The following is a 12,300-nucleotide window of genomic DNA, read 5'->3' on the forward strand; positions in this document are numbered from 1 at the left end:
TTGTCTAATCTTACTGGAAGGATCCGAGCAAACTCTATCTGCTGAGGATCTTTTTAATGCAGGGGGCATGGCATGTTGCTGCAGCAGTTTTGTTCCAGCTCTATCTTAGTCAGATATTAATAAATAAGAAATATTTGGTATAGCTTATTTTTTCTATATAAACATGTAAAGGGGCAAAATTCTTTGTTGATTTTTCCACACATAAGTAATTATTGTAAAAAACTTGTATAAGTAATAAACTCAACATAAATAGTAGAGTTAATGACAGAATAAGGAGAGAAAAGTGTCTAATCACTGTGGGTTTTTTTTTAAGGGGTTAGTTGTTGTTTATTAACATTCTGTAATCTTTTGAAGATAAGAAAGTGTGAGATTTACCTAAACCTACAGTAGAATAATGTGCAACTATCTTATATATGTATATGAAATAAACAGTTCATGATGAAGAGAATAGATTGAAAGGACTGTTTTAATATTCTAATTTTGGTTTCAGGGTTCAAAGATATGCCCAAATTTTCATTTTTTAATGCAAAAAATCACAATGTATAAAACAAAGATATGGCAAATTACAGAAGCATCCCAAAACATTTTAACTTCATAAAGAAATTAAGTCAGACCTGTCAAACATAGGAGCAAATACAGTAAAAAAGAATAGATTTTAGGCACAAATGAATAAAGATACAAGCTTTAAAATAATATAAGACTCCAAAAGCTTATATGAGAATAACCATCACAGACCTGCAGCAATTGAGATGTGATTTCCATTGCCAATAGACAGAAGAAGTTTTTACTCCAGTCCAGTTGGGTTTGGAGCATCGACGGCAAGAAGCGAGTTGGTGCATGCCGCGTGTTTCTAAGTTGCTTGTGGAGAAATGTCCTGGGCTGTGAGTAGGTAGGAAACATGAAGCGATTCTTGTGGGATGGAAGAAGGAAATAGTGAAAGATTGGAAGAGAGTAGCATCAAAAGTTGAGAAAAAGCGGAAAAGGCAGAGATCAATTGAAGGGGAGTCTAGTTCAGAACAGTCAAGTGATGAACCGTCTATACATTTCACAGGAAAACAAAATGATTACAAAGTTATATTCAAACTAGTAAATCAGTCAGACTCTTTTTCAGATTGGAATCCGGTTCATTTAGCAAAATCGATAAATAAACTTGTAGAAGAAGTCCGAAGTGCAAGAATACTGTATAGTGGAGACCTATAAATCAACTGACAGCCTCAAAAAGGCAAAGCCATCCAGATCAACAAGATTGAGGGGAAAAGAGTTCAGTGCAGCTTGTTGGAGAACAAAAAGATTAGCAGGGGAGTCATTGAAGGAATTCCTCTAAAAGTATCTGAAAAAGAGATTCTAGAAAACATAAGTGGTGCAAAAGTAAAAGAAATGAAACAGTTAAAAACAACAAGAAAAGGAGAAAGGTGTGATAGCTTATCTGTGTTAATTAAATTTGAAGAAGAGCAATTACCAAGCAAAGTTTTCATTGGCTACATGAGCTACAATGTCAAAATGTGCAATCCTCCACCTTTGAGATGCTTCAAATGCCAAAAATCTGGACATATAGCAGCAGTATGCAAAGGAAAACCGCGATGTGGAAGGTGTGCAGGAGAGCATGAATATGGAAAATGGGGGAAACAAGTTAAAATTAAATGCTGTAACTGTGGTGGAGAACATACTGTTGCATATCGTGGGTGTGAAGTGAGTAAAAGGTCTGAGGAAATTAGAAAAGTGACATTTTAGCTTGGAATAACATATGCTGAAGCTGAAAAAAGGATCCCATCCCAGTCAGAAAGACCCAAATCAACTGCTCACAGCACAAATTCAAAACCTCTGGAGAAATGTCCCAAAATTAAAGAATCATTGATTGTAAAAAAAAAAATATAAAATAAAAAAAAAGAAGAAAAGAAGAAAGATTTTGTTCTTTTCATAGTTGAAGTGATCAATAGCAGTGCACAGACAACGAGAAAACCCCAAAAAATTTAAATAATAGTGAAAGCTGCAGAAAAGTATCTTGAAGTTAGAGATTTAAACTGGGAAATGGTTAAAAGCATTATGGGAAAACCAGTAGGACCATCAGAAACAGGCAGTGACAATAACTTAAAGATAAATTACAAATTATGAGGGCAAATGTGATTAAGTATTTATTATGTTGGGTTCAGTTAAACAGTTTGGAAAAATGTTATTATTATTTTTTTATTTCTGCTTTTATTTATTATTTTATTTCTGGGAGGGTGTCGTTTCCTGTTTCCTAGCTAAACTCCTTATCAGTTGGTGGCGGTAAAGCGCTTTTAACTAGTATCCCAACCGCCATAAAACCTAACAAGAAGAAGAATAGAAAGAAGAAGCTTTTCCTCCAGGCCAGTTGGGGGCGCAAGCGCCCCTTTTCGTTAGTGTTAAACGTTAGCAGGCGGAAGCAGGTCGAAACCCATCAACAAAACCACCGAATTGGCATATTTATTCCTGTTATTGTTGTTCCCATTGGATTTTCGTTCACACAATGAGTTCAGGTGAGGTTGGGTTGCTTTTAATGTCTTTTCTGTTCAGTAATGACTCAACCGGAGGTTATAGTTCTAGTTTTTGATTGATTTCAGGGCCGTAATTCAGCGTATATCATTAGAATCCATGAACAAACATCGCTGTTAGCTGTTAACTGCTACCTTAGCTCCGAAATCTGCTTCTTATCTTGTTGTGTCTGATTAATTTGGCCTGTCGTATTTAATATTCATATTTATATGCCCGGTTTAGAAACATCGAGAGGCGTTTCTGTCAGCATAGGCCGTGTACTTTACAACAGATCTAGTAGGGTCTAAATATCGCCCGTAGTTTCTCTACCACGTTGACATCACAGCAGCCCTTTTTCATACAGACTGGAACCTCCATAATGAGGATCTCCTGCTCCACCAGATCCAAAAGTATTTCTATTGGATTCAGTTCTGGTGACTGAACGCTATCTTTAAGAAACCAGTAAAAAGACCTTTCTATTCACACAAAGCTGTGGGAATATCTTCTCTTTTGCTATTTTTCTTTCAAGGGTGTAACTTTGTAATGAAAGTTGGTGGGGAAAGTCTAAGGGTAGAGGCTGATGGACCTACAGTTACTCCACACGAATGCTTTCATTAGGTTTTTGTATTTTCCAAAAATGAGCTCAAACATTTATTTATTGAATGCTTTCCTATTGTTGAGAACACAAGATGACAATAATACACTGATATTTATATTTATAGATAGTTAGAGAGATCTTTTAGTGCTTATATAGGGCCCAAAAACATTAATGTATAAAAAAAATTATGAATAACACCCGATTCTGACGCCAAAATTGATATATCATACATCCCTAGAAGTACAATTTCAATTCCATCCATCCTTCCAGAAAAATATGGATATGCTGAATTTTAAATACAGCATATCATATGTTTTTTTTCTTGTAAACTTTCTGGTAAACTTGGAGATATATTTTATTGCATGTTGCATATCCCAGTAAATCTGATCACCTTTAAATCTGCAGCTCTCCCTACTTCTCTTTGTGCTCTGTTGTGATGCCTGAAACAAAATTACAAGATATGTTGAAGCGCTGCAGTCTGATTTAATCTGTAAAATAAGAAAACAGGTTCATTTTAACCTGTAACTGGAAGTCATGGTCCTCTGAGAAGCCAAGCTTTTTTAACTAGTAAAGAAGAACACAACATGCTGCTGTGTGTCTCTCCTCCTCCACGTAGCTACTCTTTACAAAGTGAAATGCGACAGCAAATCAGATGTCTCAAAGCGACATATCAAATGATGTTACACCGAGAGGCAGGAGACAGGAGCAGCAAGAGAGGGGAAAATAAAAACACATAATTCTCATAATTCTCTGAAAGGGGGGAAAAAAAGCAAAGATTATTGGTGGGGACTGTCCCCTCCATGCCAAAGTTGGTGGGGATATGTCCGCACCAGTCCCTCAGAAAGTTACACCTGTGTATTCTTTGCAAATCCAAGAGATGGATGTTGGTTTATACCCAGACAGACCATCAGATTATGATGTACTGGGATACAGCTTGTGATTATGGATAAAGGTGGTAGTAGGGGTGGTATTATTGATTGTTGTTTACTTCCTCTTTTATATTTGTTTCTTCATTATTGTAATTTGTGTTGAAACTGTTATAATACTGTGATTATAATTAAGCATGATATATACTTTATCTGTCTATATATATATATATATATATGAACTATGAAGATATTTCCTGGGCGACACAAATAACTCATTAGCTAATGAGTTAAATCTGAAAATGTTTACAGGGTCCAACCAGCATCATTTAGAGAAAACAACATTTAAGCATTCTTTTTTCAATTCCAGGTGTAGCTATGAGCTCAACATGTCCTGGTCTGTACTGCGGTCGGATCATGGTGAACGACACGGTGGTGGGAGAGTGTGGCGTGAGTACCAAACACCAGCTTTCATGTTTCCAGTTACATTTATCATCTTCAATCTTTTTTTGTCTGTGGATAAATTATAACACCTTTAGTTGCAAAGTTTTAGCTTCACTTGGTTTAGATTCTGTATATATATTCTGTATATATAATTATTTTGCTCTTAAATTATAAATTTATTAAGGAAAAATAAATTGTAGGATTAATTAATTAGTAAAAAAAATTGTTATTTGTAGCCTGAGACTAATTGTGGAGGACAGCAATGTGACAGCTGGTTAAATGCCCCTGAGTCCTAAATAAGGAGTCAGCTGAGCCGTGAGGGATTATTAGTCACATTATTTCATCCTGATTAGCATCTCCGATTTTCCAAATAATCTTGACTGATTGTGATGAAGATATCTGCTCATAATGTTCTTCTATAAGGTTTGAAACTCTACACTTCCACAGCCACATAAATAAAATTAATAAAGTGTTTTAGTGTCATAGATATTTTGTTTATTTTAGGTTTTACATTGATAATTTTTCTGTTCAGAACAGACTTACTTGTGTTGACCAGTTATTGTGGTTGAAAATGTTTTGTTTGTTTTTTATTCCTGGCATACCAACAGAGATGGGATTGTTTCTGCTGTCTCTGGTGACGCCTCATTAAACTCAAATTAAAGCTGCTTCCTCAGCAGTTTCATTGTTGCTGTTGAAGGTGAAGCCCCCAAAATCAGGGGCGTGTTTCATTTAAATTCCAACATTTCTAAGCAAGATTAACACAGCTGCTTCCTAACAGAAAACTAGCAGGAGTTTGAGTTATTACCTGCTTTACATTTCCTCCTTCTCATCTAGTTAGTATTCCACAAGAAACTTTTTAAAGGAGCCGAAGTCTGACTGGTGTTGGGCTTCAGTTCAAACCTGCAGGAGTGTGAGAATGGCTGTTTGTTTTGGGGTTTTTGGGGGAGGAGATGGTTATTAAAAACAGAAAGGCCCACAATGACATGTTCTCCACAAATTGAGATGCTGGTCCTCCTTCTCTATTGACCTTTATTCTGGAAGTATTGATGTTAGAACTCTTCCAGTGGAAGGGAGCTAACGTTACCCCCCCTGCTATTACCACTCCAGTCTATATTTCACCCAGGGACTCACCTGCAGGCAGTCTGCAATTGTTGCTGTTTATGTAACCTTTTACCTATTGTGCAAAAGACCAGGGAACGATGGTAAATAAACTAATGCAAACTGCTAATGCTGCTACCATAGGAATACGCACACACAGAAGTCAAATTCCTGAGCCTAAACTCAGAGGAAAAATAGTGGAATGAAAAGCGGCCAGACTGAGTTCTTATTAAACTGTTGTTGTTTTTTTTTCCAGCCTTATTTTAATGATAATTTCAGTGGGATTGTAAAAGTAAACTACCAGGGTATGACTCATTTTGGTAAATCTACAAAATGATGGCTATAAAACTCACAGATTCACTAAGAATTATCTATTTTCTACTTCCTTGAACTATTAGTGTACATAAATAAACACATGGAAAAAAACACAAGCTAATTCTACTGCAATGAAAAAGATTTGATTGTTTTGATCTTCCTCTAGTTTGATCAGAAATACTTTTTCTCCCTGAAAATAAACAAGGTTTTAACTCTTGATTGTCTCTGATTGAAGGTTTGTCCTCGCGGAGAGCGGGTCAACCCCCAGAAGGTGTGTGAACCCTGCAAGGAGTCCCCAGAGCTGTATGACTGGCTCTACCTGGGCTTCATGGCCATGTTGCCTCTGGTGTTGCACTGGTTCTTCATCGAGTGGTACTCTGGGAAGAAGAGGTGAGATTTGCCTCAATAAACAGACTATGACCCCTTCTTTAGATCACATGTAGAAATGGTGTGAAAAGAATAAACCTGGTGTAAGGCAAATCAGATTATATGGTGTATTTCTGTAGCGATACAATTGAAAATGCTGTACATGAATAAAACATAATTGGAAATCAAGGAAATATGGATTGCTTTGGCATAGGAGGAGGGGGAAATTTAAACTTCATATTAAAGGCTATAAAATGAATAATTGATAAGATTATTATTATTATTAAAATGAATAATTAATGATTAACAATAAAATAATCATGCAAGTGAGCTAAAGCTTTTTTCTATTATAATGATATTCTTGTATTAATCTCTAAACGCTGCTTTTAAATGTTTCCTTGGACGTGTTTTTGTGGAACTCTGCTTCCATCACATTATCCGCAGTTGGCCAACAGCTTAAACACTTAAATCACTGTCGACTTTGAACAGATATTAATTTAGATCAGGGGTCACCCACACTGTGTCCGCGGCACAAAGAGGCCTTCAATGACCCCACAAGGCCCTCAGCATCTTCTAAAAACAGAAAAACTCACCAGATGGCTAAGTTTGAGGGAAAAAGAAAATGTGTTGCTCTTTTTAAAGTGTTTGTGGAGCATTTCATTATAGTTATCATATTGGGCATTTAAGCATTTATAGAGATCTTAAAATGACAACATCTAACAGAAAAATAGAAATGAAAGGAAACCATAAAATATGTTTATGTATAACGTTTAGGTGAACACTGACCCCTCCCGTTCATAGCTCAGTATTGGAAGCCCTTCCTATGAAGTAGCTCTCAGCCTTAAAAATCATATTGACCCCTGGTCTAGATGATCCTAGTGTTAATTGGTGTAAACCTAGTTTGAACGGACATGGGGAACAGGTCTGTACATCTTATATTTGTATATTTCTTCTCCGTCTTTGCACCGATACCAGTGTCAAGAACTCGTAACATACTTTTAAAAACAAACCGATACTCCGCACCGATACCAGTTCTACATTTGACAAAAATCCTAGTATCAAAACAATTAAGCTTTTTCCTTAGCTGCCACTGTCAATAGGCCTTTCTAAGCAATAAGCATTTCTGGATCCCAGGTCAAGGTCTGACCATGTCAATTTGGCATTTAGAAAATAAGTTCAAAATCTTTTAATTAGACAAAGATTTCTTTCATGCACTTGCATGTACTCAAGTAGAAGATATCAGGAGACATGCAAATCTCATTGATTGATTGACTTTATTGATCTCACAGTGCAGAAATGTACTTGTTACATCAGCTCATTGTTGTAACTTGAATGTTGCAACTGGTGCAAGTTAGCATGTTTAACCTACCCTATGTAAACGCTTCTGATACTGAGTCCTGAACTGATGGAAGTATTTCTAGAAGCCATTTTTCCTGCAACTGCTCCAAGCTGGTGGTGGTATGGGCCAAACTGGGAGCAGAGATGGTGACGCAAGACAATGACTTGTTCTTAGCCAGTTTGAGTTGAACAGACAAGGGGAACCAGTGTCACACCATATTATGTTCTTCATCATATATTTTGACCCATAGGGCACCAAATATGGTGTAACACCGGGAAGTGGATAGACGCTCTATTTGATCATGTGCAGAAGCAAACTGGGTGAAATGTCACATGACCAACATTAGGCGGCCCATATAGAAATTCACATTTGGTTTGATGTACAGTAATAATAATAATAATAAAAAAAAAAAGAAAATCTGAAAAGCATTATCCGTCTGGTCTTAAATCCAATGTAATATGTATCTTTCCTTTGCGTGTTTGCAGCTCCAGTGCCCTGCTGCAGCACGTCACCGCCTTGCTGGAGTGCAGTGTATCTGCTGTGGTAACTCTGCTGCTCACTGAACCTATGGGGAAACTCAGCATCCGGTCCTGTCGGGTCCAGATGTTGTCCGACTGGTACACCATGCTGTACAACCCAAGCCCAGACTACGTCAGCACTTTACACTGCACACAGGAGGCTGTCTACCCGCTGTGAGTATCTCTCACACACAGAGATACAAACACACACAGGGACAAAGGGACAAATACTGGTTAGAGGAGGAAGCTTAGTTTATAACAAAGTTCCATTTATTACCATATAAAGCAGCAAACTTTCAGATATGTATGGCTATAGTTTCCTACTAAAAATGTTTAGCCTCTCTCTAAATCTTCATTACAACTCCTCAGATGTGGTGTTCCTCAGGTCTCAGCCCCATGAAATGGTGACTCGAGTTTAAGACTGCATGTTGAGCTGCACTTATGTCTCAAAAATAAAAGACTTTAGACTCTTAGACTTATGCTGTAAAAACAAGACTTGATTTCTTAGTAACTGTATTAATCTTTTGTGATGAGGAGCTAAAGAAAGCCATGTTAACTACAGAAAGCAGCCGATGCTCTTGTTTTATTCACAAAAATTGTGCTCAACTAATAATTGATGCTGTTACATTATAGGACATTATTGGCCCATAAAATATCTTCCTATTAGTTGTTCAAATAAACACTATATTAAATGACTTGCATAAAAAAATAAATGTACCTTAAATCGACTGTCTCACACGGTTAAGTTGCATCAACATTACTTTAAATCTACTGGAAATATCTGAATAAAAACATCTACTGTTCTGTTCATGTAAATCAGCACTCCTTTACTTACTACACTGTGTCCATAACAACGATATGGGTTTAAAGTATGTTTTCTAAAAATTAATTACATTTCCTAGAAAACCCTTGAAACTATATATGGGGCATAAGGTAAGCATAACGACGGGGGTAAACATGTTTTTTTCTTCTTCTTTTTTTTTTTTTTAGAGACTTGAATGGGACTCGCTGTTCTTTGTGTGTGCACTCCTCAAAGTTCCAGTTAGAAAACTGGAAATTTACAAAAAAAAAAATACAGAAGAACACTTCTGTCATGACTGTTTTTTTTGGAATTGTTCAAAGAGGGATTATGCAGTTTTCTAATAATACTGCCACCTGTGGCCCAAACGCAGAACTGCAGCACTCTTCTTCTCGTTTTTGTGTTAGTGCTTGCTGTACTGTTATCACTATGTTTTGGATACACTGTGTATGTTAACGCAGATTAACAACAAGCTCAGTTTTCATGAGCCAGGAAGCTGAGCATCTTGCTCCTTTATTACGGTCTTCTTACAATTTTGTACAATTGTGTGGGAATCTCGATGAAAGCTTTGAGTTTGGCTTGCTGTTAATCTGCGTTAACATACACAGTGTATCCAACACGTAGTGATAACAGTACAGTGAAAAGCCATAGCAGCAGTTGGTGGAGGATAAAACATTGCTCATGAGGAAAAGGCAGAAGAAATGTCTAACTTCGAAGCTAAAGCATCATCTAAAGCTCAAGATCCAGACACTCTAATTCTAAGCATTCATCCTACAAGTCGTCCTCAAAGTCCAGCTTATTTGAAGCAGCCATTTTTGAACGAGCCGCTGCCAAAGCCACAAATGCAAAAGCTTCCTACAATAAAAAACAAATTGAAATTAAAAAGCGACAAGCAAATCTAGAGTGTGATTTTAAAATGCTGGAGATAGAAAAGGAAGCCGCAGCTGCTACGGCAAGAGCAGAGGTTCTAGAAGCTGCCGCAGCTGCTGAACAAGATAAGGAGGAGAGTGTAAAGAGTGGAGTCCCACCACAAGTTGTCAGACAACGAACCATGGAGTACGCGCAACATCAAAACGCTCAGCTTCCTGGCTCATGAAAATTGAGTTTGGCTTGCTTTTAATCTGCGTTAACATACACGTAGTGATAATAGTACACTTGCTCATACTTGACAGGTTTATTTGATTTTTGGTTTGTTTACTATTTTCACCTTACCTGGAGTTGCCATCGGTGTCTGAGTTGAGATGAATAAAATTGTAGAATTCATCAGAATTCAAATTTTTATTGTCATTACACTGTACAAAGTACAAAGCAACCAAATGAACTCTGCATTTGATTCATCCCTTTGGGGAGCAGTAGGCTGCCGTTGTGCAGCACCCGGGGAGCAGTGTGAGGGTTAAGGGTCTTGCTTAGGGACCCAGAGTGGCAGTCCGTGGGAGTGGGGCTTGAACTCAGAACCACTGGGACCCACCCTCCCTAACCAATAGGCCACCACTCCCCCAACTCTGCCCGTTGCTTCCGAGTATCCACATCATCCATTGTGAATATAATCTTTTGATTGTTTGCTAGATTGGACCCAGTTTACATGGACTTGTTTGGTGTCACATCTGCAGAAATGTAGCAGAAACTTCCGACCTTAAACATTCAGGGAAAATAGACCACAGGCTTATAGATGCATCTTTGCTGAACTACTGAGGTGTCAGTCTACACAGTAAACCCTGTTTTAGTCATAAAAGGTTAAATGAAGAGCTATTTAAATATGTTTTTCAGTAAAAACATACAGAATGTCTCCTAAAAGCAGCACTGTGTAACTTTTAGCCACCAGGGGGCACTTTACCTGTAACTTTCAGCTTGCAACACTGTTACAATAATAACAGTAATGATAAACAGTCTCCCTCTGTGTTTTGGAGTTTGATAGAAATCATTTTGGCCCAGCAGATTGAGAAGTCACGAGTAACTGATAAATTCAATCCCATTAACCCCTCTAGATTAATGCACCCAAAATAAGTCTGCATTTTGTTTTCCCAAATTCTATAAGCTTAGTTAGCTGTTGTGTTAAACTGGAGCTCAGACTGGCATAAAGCGGCGCTCTGGCACTCCTTTAGTGACTTATCCGATCTTCTCAAGTTACCTAGATGAGTTTGTGAGAGGAGTAGCCTGCATGGAGCGTTGAGATGAACCAAGTGCTGTAGATTGACCTGATAATAATTATGGTCCAAAAGTAATTGATGTCACTTAAATCCTTTAAGAAAACTCAGTCTTGAGGCTAAGATTGTTTGAAAATGTTGAACTATCTGTCTCTGAGTAATTAAACCAGTCTGCGTCACTGTATTTTTTGTCTAGCTACACCATAGTGTTAATCTACTATGCCTTCTGCCTGGTAATGATGATGCTGCTGCGCCCCCTGCTGGTAAAGAAGATCGCGTGTGGCCTTGGGAAGACGGACCGCTTTAGGAGCATCTACGCCGCTCTCTACTTCTTCCCCATCGTCACTGTGCTGCAGGCGGTGGGCGGAGGGCTGCTGTGTAAGTTTTTTACCGTTGCACAGTTAAAACAATGTCGGCAGTATGTGAGAGTTAATGGATGTGCCTGTGTGTTGCAGACTACGCCTTTCCCTACATCATACTGGTCCTGTCACTGGTCACACTGGCTGTTTACATGTCTGCTTCTGAGATTCAGGTAAGGTTTTTCCTGTGTAGTTGCTGAAACAGTTGAATGGATCAGCAAATTTCAACATAAAATCTTTAAAAACCTAACATTGGATTCTGAAGATGTTTAATATTTTGTGTTCTACCCCCCAGTCCCTCCAGTCTCTTATCTCCAAGAAGAAGCGTCTGGTGGTTCTGTTCAGCCATTGGCTGCTCCACGGTTACGGGATCATCTCCATCTGTCTTCTGGATAAACTAGAACTGTCCCTACCATTGCTCGCTCTGGTTCCTGGACCCACACTGTTCTACATCGCCACGGCCAAGTTCACAGAGCCCAGTCGAATCCTCTCCGAGGGAGGCAGCAGGCACTGACCTCCTTTTTTTGCTGGTTTACCATCTTTGCTGCTCGTTTACTGTTTAAAGTTGACGTTTGTGTGAATGCTGCTCACATCTGCAAACTTTGACTTCTTCCTGATAAGAGGAAATATTCCAACTTGTTGTGAGAGTTCAGCTACTCTTCTTTAATGTTTTCTGTTTCTAAGATGACTGTAAATATGTCTATTTGTAAATACGAATGTATTTATGTTTGCTCGTTACAAATAAATGTTTCACAAAAACAGAACTACAGTTTTGCTGCTGTTTTAATCTCATAGTAGAAATGAAAACCAACGTGTTTGAGATCAAAGATCCACTCAGTCCTTCCTGTCACATTCACCCCCAATCATCAACCTCTCTGTTATATTACAGGGTGCATGTTTGAATTCTCAGTTGATCCTGATGCTCACTTCTGTCTTTTGGTCTTTAGTTTTCAGGTTGTGC

At 38.0% G+C, this 12,300-nt stretch overlaps 1 protein-coding gene across 1 annotated transcript; it reads left to right on the plus strand.

Moving 5' to 3' along the window:
* The first annotated feature begins 2,403 nt into the window (after positions 1-2,403).
* Positions 2,404-12,095, plus strand: jkamp (JNK1/MAPK8-associated membrane protein). The gene is made up of 7 exons (XM_015397093.1): positions 2,404-2,498; positions 4,328-4,407; positions 6,050-6,204; positions 8,005-8,211; positions 11,177-11,358; positions 11,436-11,512; positions 11,635-12,095. Exons 1-7 carry the CDS (start codon positions 2,489-2,491, stop codon positions 11,851-11,853), a joined length of 930 nt encoding a protein of 309 aa, XP_015252579.1. The 5' UTR covers positions 2,404-2,488; the 3' UTR covers positions 11,854-12,095.
* Positions 12,096-12,300: the final 205 nt, after the last annotated feature.

The sequence above is a fragment of the Cyprinodon variegatus genome, unplaced genomic scaffold (assembly GCF_000732505.1).
Source record: "Cyprinodon variegatus isolate N-32 unplaced genomic scaffold, C_variegatus-1.0 Scaffold838, whole genome shotgun sequence".
In the NCBI taxonomy this organism is placed as follows: domain Eukaryota; kingdom Metazoa; phylum Chordata; class Actinopteri; order Cyprinodontiformes; family Cyprinodontidae; genus Cyprinodon; species Cyprinodon variegatus.

Coding starts and splice junctions, on each gene's coding strand:
- jkamp (XM_015397093.1), top strand. Junction 6,205..8,004: donor TGGTACTCTGGGAAGAAGAG/GTGAGATTTGCC, acceptor GCGTGTTTGCAG/CTCCAGTGCCCTGCTGCAGC. Junction 11,359..11,435: donor GGTGGGCGGAGGGCTGCTGT/GTAAGTTTTTTA, acceptor TGTGTGTTGCAG/ACTACGCCTTTCCCTACATC.